General features: G+C 40.9%; 1 protein-coding gene across 8 annotated transcripts in view; it reads right to left on the bottom strand.

The window, feature by feature from the left end:
* GRB10 (growth factor receptor bound protein 10) overlaps window positions 1-17,793 on the bottom strand; it is a 144,900-nt gene that overhangs the window by 93,121 nt on the left and 33,986 nt on the right. For 7 of the 8 annotated variants that reach the window (XR_005955822.1, XR_005955823.1, XM_041475897.1 and 4 more), the window contains one exon: window positions 15,395-15,492. The exons of the other annotated variant lie outside the window; for it this stretch is intronic. Coding sequence is in view for 5 of the 7 variants with exons in the window: in XM_041475897.1 (XP_041331831.1) it covers window positions 15,395-15,445 (51 nt within the window). In the remaining 2 variants the exon portion in view is untranslated. The remainder of the gene's footprint in view (window positions 1-15,394; window positions 15,493-17,793) is intronic. 8 annotated transcript variants of the gene reach the window in all.

Here is a 17,793-nt window from a genome sequence, read left to right as displayed (position 1 = left end):
AAAGACATTTCAGAATCTCAGATATGGGGCAAATGTTTGCACACTTCAGTTGACTGCTCTACACCCTCCTTAAACCCCACAGAAATCACAGTCTACCAGTCTAAGGCACAGTAATTATTCATGATTAATAACCTAGCATCAGTTCTTGTATTGGAACAGACTGCTGTGTTCTCCCCTAACCATATATCAGGGTTACAGTCTGAGTAAATCAGTAATGTAGTTTATGCAAAAAAATGTTGGAGCCTAAGAAACAGTCTGCAATATATGGGTACTTTAAATTGTTGTTTTGTACTGCATATTTAGCAGTAATGGGTTACTTTGTAAGCCTTCAGAATAGGAGGAAAAAAGCACAAACCCCCTCATCATTACCAACAGAACAACATGCCTGAATGTCTGTGTTTCTTTCCTTAATTACGTATGAATCTCATTTAACCTATACATCTCTAAGAAAGTCACATACATAACTGCACCTTTCACTCAGATGTTCAAAACAGTTTTCCTGAAAAAAAAATCCTCACAACGATGCTCTATCAGACTTCATTAAGTTGCCACCCCCAAGTGTTAGCACACAATGGTTGGCAAAATTTCTAATACAAATGATGCTGCAGCCCGCATTACAGAAATACCAACATAGGAATTGTCAATTCATAACAAATGAAAAGAAAACAAAAATTAAGATAAGACTAACAACATGAGCCATTCTGACTACTCCGGTACATCACTGTCTTACTGCAGTTTCTCAAAATGAGAGAAACTTACAGAGTTCAATACAGGGCCCAGTCCTCTTCAGTATCTTTGATACTGAGGATATCAAGTGTACCCTCAGTAAGTTCAAGGGCAACACTAAGTTGGGTGGGAGAGCTGATCTGCTACAAGGCAGGAAGGCTCTGCAGAGGGATCTGGATCAAAGGGACAATTATATGAGGTTCAACAAGTCCAAGTCCCAGCTCCTGGACTTGGGTCACGATGACCCCATGCAACACTCCAGGCTGGCGAAGAGCGGCTGGAAAGCTGCCCAGCGAAAAAGAACCTGGGTGCTCTGGTCAACAGCAGCCAAACACGAGCCAGCACGTGCCCAGGTGGCCGAGAAGGCTGATGACATCCCGGCTTGTATCAAAAATAGGTCAGCAGTGCCAGGGCAGTAATCATCACACCTTTGAGTCTCTGTGTCCAGTTCTGGGCTCCTTACTACAAGAAAGACATTGAGGTGCTGGAGCAAGTCCAGAGAAGGGCAATGGCAGTGGTAAAGGCTTTAGAGAATGAGCCCTACAACAAGTGGCTGAGGGAGCTGGGGGTGTTTAGCCTGCAGAAAAGGAGGCTCAGGAGGGACCTGATTGCTCTCTACAACTGACTGAAAGGAGGCTGTAGCCAGGTGGGGGTCAGCATCTTCTCCCAGGCAACCAGCGATGGGATGGGAGGACACAGCCTCAAGCTGCACCAGAGAAGGTTGAGGTTGGACATAAAGAGGAATTTCTTCATGAAAAGGGCTGTTAAACAATGGGACAAAATGCTCAAGAAGATGATGGAGTCACTGTCCCTGGAGGTGCTCATGACGGGACATGGAGTTTAATGTCATAGTCTAGTTGATAGGGTGGTTATCTGTCAAAGGTTGGACTCAATTATCTTAGAGGTCTTTTCCAACCTAAATGATTCTGATTTTCCTCATCTTCATTGTACTTAGAAAAACAAGTATCTAGGTTTGACTATAGTAAAATCCAAGTGCCTCAAAGGTACTTTTTAGCCTGAGAACTTCTCTCAATGCCCTGCCTAGTTTACCTATCTCTGTCTAACTTTCAAAAACCCAGGTACCATATGAAATGTGTTACATTTGTTCCAGTATCAATAAAAATATATACTTGTATCTACCCATCTCAAGGTAGTGGCTGCCATGTTTTCCTTTCCTCGAGGAAAGGGAGTTAATTGCAAGTAGCTCTACCAGTTATCCTGCATTAAGAAGATGGCTTTATCAGAAAATCTTTATTGACTTAGCATTCTCTGAAGGAAGAAAATTTACAAAAGATCAGCAATTTGCATTTAAATAGTAACAAATTACATGTAAAATTGCACGCTGTCCCAGAAAACACAATACAAAGTATAAATCTTCAGTTTTTGCAGAAGCTGGTACACTAAAAGCAATGACATCAATCACCTCTTCATGCTTGGAAGGTTTTCTTTTAGTTTTGTTCTGTTTTAAAGTTGTTCACAGTGTAAGTGTGTCAAGTGACCAGTTATTTTATACAGCTCCTCGCCACTTCTTTTAACACCTACTGGACACATCCAAGGAAGTTATCCACAGCACAACTGAGGCACTCCTACACGGTTAGCAGCAGCTGCTTTAATTCCACACAAAGTCTCTGAGGCTACATTAAAGCCTCAACAGATCAAAAGGGTTTCTTAACTACCAGTATGCTACTGGAGGAAGGTCTGGTGTGCCAAACATTGCCAAGGCAGCACATGAAACAAAACAAGCAAACACCTCAAAACAAGACCTGCCCAGGTAAGGGTCTCCAAACAAGGAGATTTGAACAGAGATTGCAAACCTGGCCAGCCAGAAGAAAAGTTCAAGAAATCCCACAGTTGCAATAAATCCACGTGTGCAATGTTTGATCAAGCTGGCTTTAGCAACACTGAAACACTACTGCTATCAACCTCAAGAACCTCTCTGCAAATGGATTTCTACTGTTCGCTCCAAGAAAAGATGGGATGCAATCGGAGGAGCTGCTGTTCAATCGGTATTGAAGTGGCTTTTCTTTCTCTTCTGTGAAACCACTGCTGAAGACCAGGGAGGGGAAGTAACTTGTTTACCTTGCAGTTCAAGGGGCTGGCAGCTTGCACATGAGCAGCTACCACACTTCAGCTGAATGGTGACTAATTCAGGGTGGCACCTTTTCCAGTACAACCAGTATTTATTGTACTGCTTCCTCTAGTTTTGAGCTATTCTTTCTAACCCAAAAATGCAGGTCTATGAAATAAAAGGTAGTGGTAAACATTCCTGCTGAGATTAAAGTCAAATCAGACATAAAAAAAAAAAGGAATCACAGGATAAGGTGGAGAAGAGGAAAAACTTTGAACTGGGCTTCAGAATCGAGCTGTGGGTGAGAGGAACGGGCCACCTTCTGGATACAGATAAACAGAAGACTACTTAATTAGCCAAGCCAGGAAAATTAACTGTGACAGGTTACCTAGAAGCTCACTATCACACTACAAGACTGACAGCATGTGTCTTACATCATAATAATACATGTTATTGTGTCAACATCCCTGTTTCAGAAGATGCTACCGGGACAGATGATGGATGAGAAGTTTCTGGTCTTGTGGGTTTGGGTTTATTTTAATCTTCAGGGCAAGTCATACTCAAAAGATACACTGTCAGAAAACTATTTTTCCTACTTGCTCTCATCCAGCATAGCAGTTATGGCTTGTGACTTAACCATACAGACAGTTCATGTTCAACAGCCAGCAGCTTGTCATAATTCCAAGGACATAAAGGACTCCAGAAAAAACAAGATTGCAAGAGATGCCTTTTTCAGAATATCTTTAGCACACTTCAGTTAACCCTTCTGCTCACATCAAGGCAAAGAATAATATATTTCATACAGAAATCTCCCCAGCAAATACATAGGAAGGAATTTTTTCCATCAAATTTGCAAACCACTGCCTTATACACTTCTGTGCGGTCAGAAGTAGAGAAACAGGTGCTCTGAAGTCTTTTTACCTTACGAAACAGGTTCTACAAATGCTTCCAGCTACAGAACACTTAAGGTGACTACCTCAAATATTAGATATTGAAAAACTCCTTGGGTCTGTCCTGAATTTGAAAAGGAAAAAAAAAATCACCTAACTTGAGAGGGCATGTGTGGGTGAGTAAACAAGTTGCTTTAATAAATGGATTATTTATGGATGTATGTAACATGTATGTTACATATGATCCTGGAGTTACCATCTGCAGAAAACTTTCCAAAAGGTCATAGCAAGAGGTTACGGTGGTGTGGCCACAAAGAATGAGCTGAAGAAAGAGCTCTGGAAGAAGCAGGATGTGCAGAGGGGGAACAGGGTACAAGCACACAGAAAGACTGTGGAGGATCAGAGGGCTTCACCCAACCAGGTGGCAGGACCCCACAGAGAGTGATGAGGAAAGATGTCCCATGGAAGTGGACTACCCATAAATACAGTTAACTGTCTCCTAACATCATAATTGCCAAGATGTCTTCCTGAAAGAGCCCATGATCTCCTTCCAGGAGAGCTAAAACATCTTCTCCCAAGCTCCCCCAGGCACTACTCTCCACCAGCCTGAACACAACCACCCAAGGAAAACCTGGGAGATCAGGTCTCTGCCAGAGATGGAAAAGGTAGAAAACCCAGAGGTAGGAAAGGGAGATGTTAGCCTTGCCAGGCGAGGCACGAACCCTTTACAATCAATAAAACAGTTAGTGCATTGGAAGGCTTTTGTCAGCCCTTGCTCCCTGCACTGCCTCCATGCTCTCCAGCCCTTGCTCCCTGCACTGCCTCCATGCTCTCCAGGAGTGCAGATGGCATCTCTTCTGCAATGGGCCCACACTGGAGAGGAAAGGGGAGCATCTGGCCAGGACTCCCCCAGGTGCCTCCCCACCAAATAACTCGGAGCCAGAGGCAGTCATGACCAAAGGACAGCAGCATCAGTCAGATCTGAGGGCGGATGCTCACATGCCACTCAGCAAGGGGGAGCTTCCCTACACCACCCCAAGGACAGTCCTGGGGAGATATAGCTGGCAGCAGGTCGTTGGAGAAGGCAGTATGGCAGACACTTGGATGTAAGCCTTGTGAGAGAGAGTAAACATCAGGGAAGCCAGGAAAGCGCCACGACAGGAGACTGAGTCGCAAGAGCCAGACTGGGAAGCCACAAGGAACAGTGCTGGGACAGGAAACACCTGGACAATTGGCTAGCACCTCTAGGTTCTCCTTTGCTTCTGTCACACTGCCAAGTCCCTTATTTTCCACCTCAATACTCCTTCCCAAAAGAAGCACTCAGCATCTTTAAGAAGATTCGTGTTCAGAATACCTCTCTTGCTCAAACCAAATGAGTCCATTTTTGCAGCCAGGTGCATGGGATGAGGAGAAACTTGACACATATCAGCTAAATCACGTTTCTGACCCACACACAAGCAAACAGTGCCGTTCCAGCTGCAGCCAGCACTGGACTCTACAAAGATTTCTGGAGTGGGTTGAAGTTAACTTCACAAGTGATCAGTGAGCCAACAGGGGAAGCATTTTGCTGCTTGACCAACAAGCTGGCAAAGCCAACTGACAGACAAGGAAGAGCCATTTGGGGAGGAAGAGGTTGATGGCAGCAGAGATGATGCAGAGATGACAGTAATGAGTAAGCAAAGAGAGCAAGACTACCAGCAGAATTACAGTCTTGGACTGTGGGAAAACAGATTTTTGGCCTGTTCAAGGATTTGCGTGCGAGGTTCCCACAGCAGACTTCTCTGAAGAACCAAGGTACCCAGAGCAACAATCTGATCTTGCAGGACAGCCTACTCAAACCTCAAGAAAGGTCCATTGTGGCATGCAGAAAGTCACAGAAGAATGGCAGAAAGCCATCTGAATGGACAGGCATCTCCTGCCTCAGCTAAAATGCTGAAATGCAAAGAGCGTTAAAGCAGGAAGAGGTTACACAGAAAGATCATGGAGATTGTGCCCATGCAGAAAAGCTGGAGCAAGCAAAGGATGCAGAGAAAAAACAAGGCATTGTTATATAGGCAAGTAAGGACAAAAGGATGGCTACTATTAGTTTAGCTAGTTCTCAGCTGTGCACGGGATCCAGCAGCTAATGACACAAAAGACCAATGATTTTTTTGCCTCAGTTTTTCCTAGTTCCTCTTCATGTCTCCCAGTTCTTTGAGCACAGTGCCAGCATCTGGAGGACTGAACCATTACTGACAGCAAGGGAAAGTTAAGGATCAGACAAGCTAACTAGGAGCAGATAGGATGCATTAGAAAATGCCAAGGATGCTAACCAACACTATGTTAGCAAGGCTGCTCTCTGTTATCTTCAAAAGAGTAAGTAACTAATCAGAGGATGATCCTGGCGAGTGCAGAGGCAGAGAACACATTCCTCTTCAAAACAGGTGAGGATGACAATATGAAGAACCAGAAGCTGGTCAGCCTTGACAAGTTGGCAAGAGTATGGAGCAAGTCCTTCCAGAAGTTGCTGCCAGGAACTCAAAGGATTAAAAAAAAAAAGCAACTCTTAAATCTACACTGGCTGTTCCAAAGAACAAGTCATATTCATTGGCAGTTTTATACCACTTGTACTAAGGGTCTTATCTCTCAAGAAACCAGAACACTTACACAGATTGTGGGTCATTGTGCCACCTTCTGATTTCATCTAGCTGCACAAACTAGGTTTCTTCAAGCACATCATTAAAATTTTACAATACTGGACAATCATATGGGATTTCTGGAACATCTATTTTCATTAGAAGAGCAGGCACTTCATTTGTACTCCCTACAGCCCAAAGCAACCTGCCTCAATATAGCTGAAGGCTGTAGAAAAGTCAACTGAATACTTGAGAAGAACCTACTGCAACAGCATAAAATTCATCAAAAATCCCTCTTTGCCTCCACTGAAGTATTAATCCTACAAATCTCATGTGAGCTGAAATAATGGCCTGCCACTCTCCTACACTACTAGCTTCAAGAACTTCTTCAAGAAAGGTGCCAACACCACTTTGTCAGAAACCCCCCCTGAACTGTACAGAAGTATTCACTATTCTGGGGAACTTGCCAGCATGACAGTATTTACTGTATGACTAATATGCATTAATGAAGCACAAATGGACAACTATTTACTTGTGCTAATAACTAAAGCGCCTTATTAGAGCTAAGGCCTCTAGCATGAAGGACTGCCAGGCTCCCCCACTTGCCAAAATTATGTCAAAAAATGGAGCCCATGTGTAAGACATCAAGAGCTACAGCCAGTGTGTAGTAGAGTCTTAAGTCATTGTTTAACATTCAGCTTGCAAAGGACCAGCATGCTCCAAAACCACTGGCTGTTTCCGAGGGCTTGTCTTTTCATTGTAGAGGCTAGAATTTCAAATATGCACACTGGTCGTACCAGCACACAGGCCAAAGCTATCTTAAAATAGCAGTAAAGCCTGAGAGCTTTGCTGGGCATTTGTGTTCCACCTTTCATCGCTCACTGTTCTTTCAAAACCAGATATAAAAACACTGTATCTTAATGCCTTGGATTAAAATATCAATACTATCTAGCATAAAAGGCCATTAATACCAATAATCTGGCCCCTTGTTCATGAAGGATTCCTGAAAGCTGATCAATTTGGTAAAATTCCATCCTGAAAAAGCAAAGTCAGCTGTACAAGTCCTTGCTCTGTGCAGCACTTTCCATCCCACCTCTTCACAAAGGGAACATACCTACAAGACTGGAAATAAAAGACACACCTCAAGAAGTGGCAGGGTTTTGTGGGAACCTAGGAATAACTTTTTTTAGAAGACCACTTCAGATTACATTATATTAGGAATGGAAGTTCTTAGGGGATGCAAAAAGAGCAGGTAAAGACTGATTTCAGTCATAGCTAGTACTAGGTTGACCTGATATATTTATCCCTAGCTTTACAGAGTAAATGGCACCTTCACCACACCAAGGCCACAGTGAGTTCAGGCTCTCCACTCTTCTTTGAATCAGCAGCTTGAGTTTGGAGTAGAAAGTCTGCAAGTGTAGAAACAAGGAGGTCTCTGCCACGAGGCATCACAAGAACAATAAAGTCTGGAAACTGTACCCACAGTTTCTTTCCAAAAACAGGAAAGTTCTCTTCTCAGATTTGATCACACAAACAGCTTCATTCAGAATCACAGGATTTGGGGTGGTAGTTTGGAGGAGTTTTTTCCCCCCATCTTTTTTAACTTTAAAAAAATATATAAGTAAATGCTTATGAGATATTGTCTTTCCTTCAATCACACAGATTCTTTTTAGACTATGTAACGCAAGAAAACATACTGGGCATAACTTTATGCAAGGTCTGTATCTAGATATATTTCTTGGAAATACTTAAATATAAGGCAACATTATATCACTGGTCTTTTCCAAGGATAGAAAAGATCTCTCTGAGCCAACTGGCATGGACAACAACACTAAGAACTATCTGAGCCACAGTGCTTTCTTGAAAAGTGACAGCTCCAAGTACACAGCAATATTATCTTCTGCTTAAGAAACAAAATAATCTCCACTGGTTACTGTTTACTCAAATGTAGAGCACAGAACATCTGTATGAGGAAGGTTCATTAAAAGCACATCCCCCCAAACTATCACTAATGTAATTCCAGTTGGCTATAACACTCAAAGGATTAAAAAAAAAAAAAAACAAAAAAACAAAAAAACAAAAAAAAAACTTCCATTCCTTTTTCCTTTGTATTTCAGGTTTCTGTCTTTTTATATTTATGCAGGCATTTGAAGTGTGAAGCTGTCTCAGGACTGGTACATCAACTCTCTTCTGTTAAATTAGAGCTGTTATTAACATGAAAAAACTCATACTGGTACTTCTCCAAAATAACCAGTTGGTAAACAGCTTGTTAAATATTTACTCATTTGGAAAAGATCCAACTCATGAAAAAATATGCAGGATTTTGTTTGGTGCTATAGTCTGCTAAACTGATTGTTACCATTGCTTCAGAATGTTCTCATCAAGTTTTGTGAGAGAACAGCAGAAAATACTCTGTTCTTATCAACATGGGTATGTTTTCAGTCTGGAAGTATCATCTTAAAAGTTGTGTAGAACCTGAAGAGACCCACTGCTTTTGATTTTCACACTATCATTAAATGATTGGGGTTGGAAGAGACCTCTGGATGTCACCTGGTCCAATCCCCTGCTCAGGAAGGGCCACCTTCAGCCAGTTGCCTGAGATCATGTCTGGATGGCTTTGCATGATCTCCAAGGATGGAGATTTCACCACCTCTCCTAGGCAACCTCTGCCAGTGCTCAGTCACTCTCACAGTGGAAGAGCACTGCCCAACACCTAGGGGGAACCTCCTGTGTTTGAGATCATGTCCACTGGCTCTGGTCACCAGAGAAAGAAGCCTCGCTCTGTTCTCTTTCAGGTACTTATATACATTCCTAGGATCCCCCCTCAACCTTCCCTCAAGTATAAAAATAGAAAATTGTAGGCTTAAGCATGAATGAAAATCAGAGCTAAATCAAGAGACTGCTTGCATTTAACGACAGGGTCAGTCTAGTGTTTAAGCATGATATCATTAACAGGAAGATGCAAAATTAAACTTCTTTACTTTATTTCCTCACTTGATTTGCAACATCTGTGTTGTTTCCTGACCAATGGTAGTAGTAATGCAAGTAGCAAATGGTATGATTGACCACTAGAGTGTTTTTAAGTCTTTTTTCTCAATGGGTTGAAAAAATTCATATAATTGGAAAATGTAGACTGAACCACTTGAAATTTCTTGCTTGCATTCACCTTCAAAAAAAGACTTCATGTTTTGCCAACCAACTTCTGTAAATCAGAACACAAAAGCAAAAGTGCAAACAGTAAGGTACATGCTTGCGACTGGAAATGTAGAAAGGTAAACTAGCACATCAAAAATAAAAAAAAAAAAAAAGATTTATTACTATTTCTTGTCAGAAGGGAAACCGTAGTCAATTGTATATAAGCTTAGTGCAAGATACAAATTTCTTTGATGTTATTTTGTTTCATATAAAGTATTCTCATGATACACCATAATGGTGGCAAGTAGACTTCCACTCCTCTTTAAGTGGAGTGTGGTAAGCACCACACTTTTATTTTAATGTTAATGAAAACAACTGTTTTTGGGACAATTTTTTTAAACAGATTTCTTTCCAAGAAAAATAAAAGCTAGAAATCTAGCTTCAGTTGGTCTTCAATGAAAACTAACAAGCAATATCAACTCTTTCTGTAAAAAACATTTGCAGTCTGCACTCAGGGAGACAGATTTCATAACTTCATATTGAAGGCAACATGTCTTGTAAAAACATTCACTAATGTTCGCGCTGCTTTGTACTTTGTCTGCTCCAGTCCGTCAACCCTCTACACCACATACATGTAAACTGTTAAAACAAGAGTATCGTCAATAAAAGATCTGTTGACTGACACCATATTTCACAAATCTGATGACTTTCTGCATTGGCAGTAGCACATTTCAGCTTTTCTTTATGCAATATGTAGAAGAATGATGCAATGTAATAATGCATCTGGTGTTTTTTCACTCAGCTATGCCCAAGGACTTTGAAAGCCTGCTTGTGCACTCTGGTCCTTCCATATTGCCCTCTAAGGGTGAAAAACCCAAACTCCAGGATTAATTTTATGCAAGCAGAATCCTTGTACATTTAAGCCTAATAAGAGTAAATTAAGCCACCGTTTGTTTTGGATCTTGAAAATCATGTATTGGGTTTGCAAGAGAAGGCTTTGGGAGTGGGGGGAAGGACCAGGTTGGCTTCTGTGAGGAAAAAAACCCGTATGTGCTCAATTGTGTCCTGGTTCTGACCAAGACTGGGTTAATGTTTGCAGCAGCTGGGAGGTGGCATTACTAGGACAGGGAGGTTATTCTACACCACCTCACCTCACCGCCCAGGGTGGGAAAAGGAGGATTCTGAGAAGGGGTTCCTTCCTGACAAGCAAGCCTGGCACTGGTCAGGTTCCCTGAGCATCCTGCATGTGAAATCACTCTCTAAGAAACACTTTTGTTGTCAATATTGTTGCTGTCACTGTTCCTTTTCTTATCTCATGGCTGTTTCCAGTAAACTGCTCTCATCTTAACCTGTTATCTTTGCCTTTTGTGCCTCCAATTCTCCTCTCTGGCCACCCCCAGTAGTAGGACTGGGGGGTGACCCAGCAACAGTGTGATTTGGAGAGTCTCAGTTGGAGAACTAAAGCAAGGAGTATCATTCCTAAACCACAACAAATTGCAGATGAAGAGAGGAGTGGGAATATTCAAGAGAAACAAGTCTGCAGAAACTGGGGTCAGTGAAGAAGGAGGAGGAGGTGCCCCAGGAACTGGAGCTGAGGTTTCCCTGCAGCCCATGGCACAAAGCGTGGTGAAGCAGCTGTGTCCCTGCAGCCTGCAGAGTCCCACAGGGGAGCCAGAGACCCACTTACAGCCCATCCAGGCCTCTGTGCCACAGCATGTAGATGCACAAATGAGGCTGTGACACCGTGGGAAGCCCACACTGGAGCAGGCTGCCGGCAGGACCTGTGCAACCATGGAGAGAAGAGCTCACACTGGAGCAGGTTATGCCCTGTGAACCCCCCAAGGCACAGCAGCCTGTTCCAGAAGGACTGCACCCCACGGAAGGGACTTATGTTCATGTGGGAAGGAGACCCACACTGGAGACGTTCATGGAGATCTGTCTCCCTGGGAAGGGCCCCAAACTGGAGCAAGGGAAGAGTGTGAGTAGCCCTCCCCCTGAGGAGGAAGGATTGTAAGAGACAATGTGTAATGAACCAACTGGAAACCCCATTCCCCATCCTGCTGCATCACTGGAGGGGAGGAGAGAGAGCAAATTGGAAGCAAAGTAGAACCTGGGAAGAAGGACAGGGTGGAGGGAGTGTGTTTTTAAAATTCAGCTCTATTTCTCATTACTTTACTCTGATTTGACTGGTAATAAATGAAAGTAACTTCCCCAGTCAAGTCTGTTTTGCCTGCATGGTACCCAATGAGTGATTTCTCCCTGCCTTTACCTCATCCCATAAGCCTTTTACTATGTTTTCTTCTCCCTGCCCAGCTGAGGAGAGGAATGACCAGAACCATTTTGGCCTGGCACCTTTCTTACCACAACTGGCAAGCGACATCTCCAAAGAATAGATAAACAATTGTCAACAGCCAAGCCAATGAAGATATTCAAACAAAAAAGTGTCAGGCAGACAATGAGAGCCAAAACATAGGTTTCAACCGCCTTCTCCAAGCTCACTTGGAGACAAATTCTGCAAACAAATGTTTCCCATGCAGGTTTTTTATGATAAAAGACATTTTATGCGCACAAGCATGGATTGCAGAATGTTTACCTATATTAACAACAAATAACAGACTGTTCAATACCGAAGTGGCAGAGATGACTGAGACATATAGAAGGCATCTGGATGTCACAAGGGTAAGAATTATTGCATCCATCAAGGTAATTATCTAACTAATTTAGAGATTTTTTTTCAAATCAAAAGGGTTTTTTTCCTCCCCTTTCACTAAAAGAGAAACCCTCTCTTCTCTAGCTGCCTAATCTAAGCATGCCATCCCTGAGAATAAAAAAAGCAAGTTTCCCAAAAAACCACACTCACTAAGATGAAGCACTCCAGAAAAACAATATGCTATGGACTTTGACCAGATGACCTCCAAAGGTGTCTTCTAACTTACTGTATCATTTTACTGAAAACAAGGATCAAAGCTGCCATACTAAAACCTGGAGAACCTCTGCCTAACTGCTCCTACAGACAAAGGCAGAGCAACGTTGTTATTGTAGTTCTAGTATTGGCAGCAAATCACCTCCCCATCCTCAAATCTGACATCACTGAAAGAGGCTTTCATTACAGTAGCTAGCCTCTGATTAATTCTCTTATGTATTTAATTCTTACTCTTGAAGTGCACAAAGCTTCTCAAGTATGATGTGCTCTATTTTGCACTCTTATCTGATCAAAAGGATTATTAGCAATCCTGAAATCCACAGCTCTGTAGACGTAAGAGAAAGCAATTTCCATTTTCTCCCTACTTTGTGGCCAAGTGCTTGTAGTCTATTTCATACCAAGTTACAAGTTCTTTCTCAAATAAGAATTCAACTCACTAAAACCAAACTACATTAATTATTACTGAAGTCATACCTGCATCTTGGTCATGAGAAAACAAACAGAACGCAGAAGGTGGAAGATGAACAGAACATTCCTGTATGCCCAAAATTTTATCTTCATAAACTGAGAAAAAAAGCCTGGTATTTTGTTATTTATGTCACTGAGATTTGTACAATTAAAGCAAAGGGTTAAAGAACTAACTATTCCCCAAGAGTTCAAGTCACTGCACATAAATACTGTTGTGACTACAGATTGCAAAAGAACGGAAACACAGTAAATCATCCCATTTTTTCTGAGAAATTCTGGGACTATGTTCTGAATTTCCAGGAACAGAAGACAAATACTGCCAATTCTCACTGCTGGATTTTTATTGAAGAGTTCAAGAATTTGGAAAGGACTCCTGAAAGCCACTGAAAGATAGTATTGATTTTTTTTTTTTTTAACAGAGCTAGAGATTATTTCTAGGAGAATGCACTCAGTGTGACTGGTTTATGTGCTAACTCCTGAGAAAGTTAAAAGAAAAAGAAGAAAAAAAAGCTCTTAAACAAGACCTGAAAGGTTCTGAAAGCATCAAACATTGCAAACAAAGAGTCCAGTAAGAAAGTCAGAGATCTATACTTTGTCCATCTCTCTAAAAATATTTTAAAAAATAAGGAAAGCTGGATTGGCAGCAAGACATTCTAAAGGATATTCTGTAGGGCATACTCACTTACCCAGGTTCTCATTTTTCTTGCCTTGAATATAATCCCAACCTCCAATGAGTCAATTTATTCTAATACTGAATTTACAGCATTAAGGTCCCAACCTCGGGATCTCTGGAGCTGTCCTTCATAGCTTCTCATTCACATTAAGTAAGAAAATGTGCTGAAAAAATAGAATACTTCTTTACACTCTAATCTAGAGCATATTTAGTTTAACCTTCTTTCAGCCCTTTACCAACAAAATGCTTTCACTGCAGCCAAATTTGAAAGACAAGTTGATGAAAGCTCCTAAGTCAGATTTAGTAGGGGTGGAAAAACAGATGTTCAGGATTTTTTTAATGCAAACTTCAGTTCTGACAGAAGGCACAGTAGTTGTGAATGGGCTTCCAGAGCTAGTCTTCAAACTGGTTATAAGCACTTAGGGTAGTTAATACACAGTAAGCTTTGACCAAAAATAACTGAGTCACTTTCCCACCATCTTAAGTCACCCCATGTTGCTCTGACACTTCCAGTCTGCCAACTGCCCCAGACTAAAGCAGATTATCTACAGGGCTTGTCAGAGAAAGGAGAGTACCAATGAAAATTTACATTTTTACTTCCTATGAACCACTAAAGACACTGTTTTCACAGGAGAGATTGACACTCAGTTAAAGAATTTGCAGCTCAGAAATGACTGCCTAGAATGTCAAGTTTCTCTTACATAGCTCCCCTTTCCCTCAGCTTCACATCATGACTCAGATGATGCTCTAAATGAATTGGAAGCATAATTTCACAGTGCATCAAAATTATGAAGTCCAGGCACATCTATTCACATATTCTTTTAAACTCATAGATCCAAGTATAGTAACAGATTTTCAGGACATCCGATTTCTCAAAGTCCAGTCTATTTTTATAGGTGCAAAAGAAGCTATAAAAGAACTGTTAGGTTTTTCCTGCAATCAGGAAAAGCTTTCAGGTACATTCAGCTGACAACTCAGCACATACTAACATTAGACTTTTAACTAATTAGAGGTTTCCTGTTGGGGAAAAAAAATTGTAAGCTGACATATTACACAACATGTATGAATCCTAATCTTAAAGAGATTTTTTGGGAATGTTGTTGTTTTTATCTAGTTTTTTGCTTTTCTTCCAAATGAGTAGCATGACTGTAGTAATCACTACTAGCAGTGTTTCTCTTGGGACAAAAGCAAAAGGTTTTCATGTCACATGACACTGTTTAATTATTTGTGTATCTGCAGGGTCCAAAATCATAACTGAATCCTCAGGGCGGTAATCATATTATGAAAACAGAAGATAAAAAGTGCAAAGAAAATATCATATCCAAACTAGCAATTTACAGTTTCATAAAAAATACAAAGCAAGCATTATGCCAACTAAAACTGCCCAGGGAAAAAAAGAGAACTTCTACATGCATTTTTGTCAAGTACCTTTGAATTTAGCTGAGGATTTTTAAAATATACTCTTTGTAATATGCCATATTGGCTGCTTAGATACAGCACAATGACTCAAAAACATAGGATCTAACCAAGTGTAAAAATCTCTGCCTTTGTTCCTACAAATATAGCATTCTGCAAACTGATACATTTTGATGCAAGGCATTTCACTGGGATTGTAGCTTGCCACCTTTTCTTTGAAAACAAGTACCTTCTCCCAATTAGGAAATGGCTATTTTAAAGACAAATATCAAATCCGTATATACTAACAACAGTCTTTTCAGCATCAGAACTTGAATACAGGATGGTAACAGAGGCTCTGTTTCCAAAATGTTAGCAAAACCCAGAGAATTGCCAGACAGCTATTAGCAGTTTGATGAAAAGTTTGAATGCACAATCAATCACCAGCACACAGCAATATGATGCTACAAGCTGACATGAACATGCAATTTCACAACTTACTATCCGATAAGGAAGATGTAAAAAGGAGTCTGGGCAGCCAGCTAAAGCCATTTGTTCCTTCAAATTTTCTTCAAATTACATCTACTGCTTCCCAGGACCTGCAGAGTACAAACAAACTGTCAGAAACCATACTGAAGACATTTCATCAACTTATTATTGAAAACAGTTGGAGGAGGGAGACCGAGAAGATCAAGATGAGGTGATGAGCATTTGCATCAACTTGAAGTAGAAAATGTGCACATTTGCTGCCTGTAGCCCAGCAAACACATTCAATTTGATATTTAATTTAAAAACCCAACATAACTTCCCAGGCTGTGTGGCTCCTGCTTTATTTCCACTGTTTAGGCAAAAATGAAGGCCTCCCTTCACAGCAAAACCCTAGGCATTTGAAAACTGGCTCTCACCACCTGAGGCTATGTTTTCAATTGTGGAAAGAAAACACTGAAATCTCTGAGTTAATTAAGATGACAGTCACTTATCACAGAATCATTTAAAAACCATAAGATCACCAAGATCATTATGCAGCATCAGCCTCCAAACAGAACTTCTAACCTTTACCCTTTTCTGCCTGCCTTTTCCCCGGTGGTTTTATTCTCACACAATATATCAAACAGACTGTCACATACAAATTCATTTAGGTCTTGCACTTGTTCTTCTGAGTGATTATTAGCAACAACTTGGCAAGGTGAGTTGTGTATCCTTTAAAGCACCACTTTGTGATCAAATAGAGCTTGAAAAGAAATCTGCAAACATTTTGAGCTACATATGGCTAAAGAGCTAAAAATAAGAAGGTAACACGATGTCAAGAAAGTTATTATAACTGCCTCAAGACAATGTCAAGAAAGTTATTATAACCACCTCATAAAAAGGAAACAAAAATAAATCTAAATAAATGAAGCACAGTTTGCTGCTCCAGCATTTATTCCTACCTGCAGGGGTGGACACACCCCTGGCAGTGTAAGACAAGTGATGCCACCTCCAAGTAGATGAAAAAGGTATGACTGGGGAAGAGAAAGCAGGCTGCAAAGCACAGTCAGAACTTCTACTACAAGCAAGCTCCTGTCTGGCTTGCTGTTAATTATCAATTATGTGTTCAAAACAAAAGGCTGAGTTTTAAACGGGCTACCCACTGCTCTCTGGTAAGCACAAACCAAAGCTGTCAGCAAAATTTATGGGATAGTTAAGTGAGGGACAAGGGTAAAAAAACATCTTGGACAAACTGTTCCTGAACAACTTCCTGCCTATGGTCCACAAACCATGCACTCATCAAGGAAGCTTTATTTTATCTAGGTCCAGGATGAGTTTGGCTGAGGTATGGTAGCCTCCTCCTCTATCAATAAGGCAGGCAAACTCCTGGGAACTTCTTTCCAGGAAGCAGTTACTGGGCTTCTGCAGCGATCAATTCATACAGCCAAGTACCCCGGGAGGAAACTGGTTTTGGCAACAGCAAGTCTGAAAATCCATTTAGCCAAATATGCACAAATCCAGTTATTTATTCTAGGTAAGCAAATACTATGGAAAAAAAAAATTAAACCCAAAATCTTACAGGATTCAAAGTGGGGGGGAGGCCACATCAAGCATCTGTAGGCACTTTACTCAACTTGCACTATTGCTAGTCTTTAAACATATAAAGAGTGATCTACAGCCTTCTAACTAGTTCTCCACACCTAAAAGTTTGCAGTCACTTTTAAAGATTGATCTGTAGATTTCACTTTAATCATTCAGTTTGTTCCGGGAGAATTAAACACAGATTTAACAAAAGCTCTTAAAAGTCTTTTCACTTGGGGAAGTACAATTTTTTTTTTCTTTCTCATAAGCACATCTACAGAGAAATTAAGCAAGCCACTGAAATAGCTGTTATGAAGTTGGTAAAATGCATCAATAAAGAGATCTGTATTTTTAGCCTCTAAACCCAACAAGACTAAAGAAAGTTACCATAAAGGGGTAAAGGAAAAGAATTGAGCTCTACACTGCAAGAGTTTTATGTTTACTATCACTTCAGTATTTAGACATCAGGAAAAGGCACAACTGCTGCAAGTTTAATGGTAGGTTATTTAGGACTGAACATCAAAATACTGGTCCTCCGACATTTCAGCAAAAGGCTCCAATTCACTTACAGCAAGATAGATTAAATATGTTCCGAAACAATACCAGACCAATTTGTCTACTCTAGGGCGTGCTGCAGTTTATGCCACAGCCCCATTACACCAGTGGAAGATCATAAATTACCTCAAACAATAGTTGGAGTCAAGACTGCATAATTTATCAAGAACCATTCGCTTTGCTGATACATTCTTGAGTATTCATTTGTTAACACTGCAGAAACAGAGGAAAGCAATAATCTCTAGATGGTATCATTCCTGGTCAGTCACACATTAACACTGATTTAAGATCTCATC

The sequence above is a fragment of the Pyrgilauda ruficollis genome, unplaced genomic scaffold, assembly GCF_017590135.1.
Source record: "Pyrgilauda ruficollis isolate IOZ18807 unplaced genomic scaffold, ASM1759013v1 scaffold37, whole genome shotgun sequence".
Classification (NCBI taxonomy): domain Eukaryota; kingdom Metazoa; phylum Chordata; class Aves; order Passeriformes; family Passeridae; genus Pyrgilauda; species Pyrgilauda ruficollis.
This window is presented reverse-complemented; position numbering and strand designations above follow the sequence as displayed.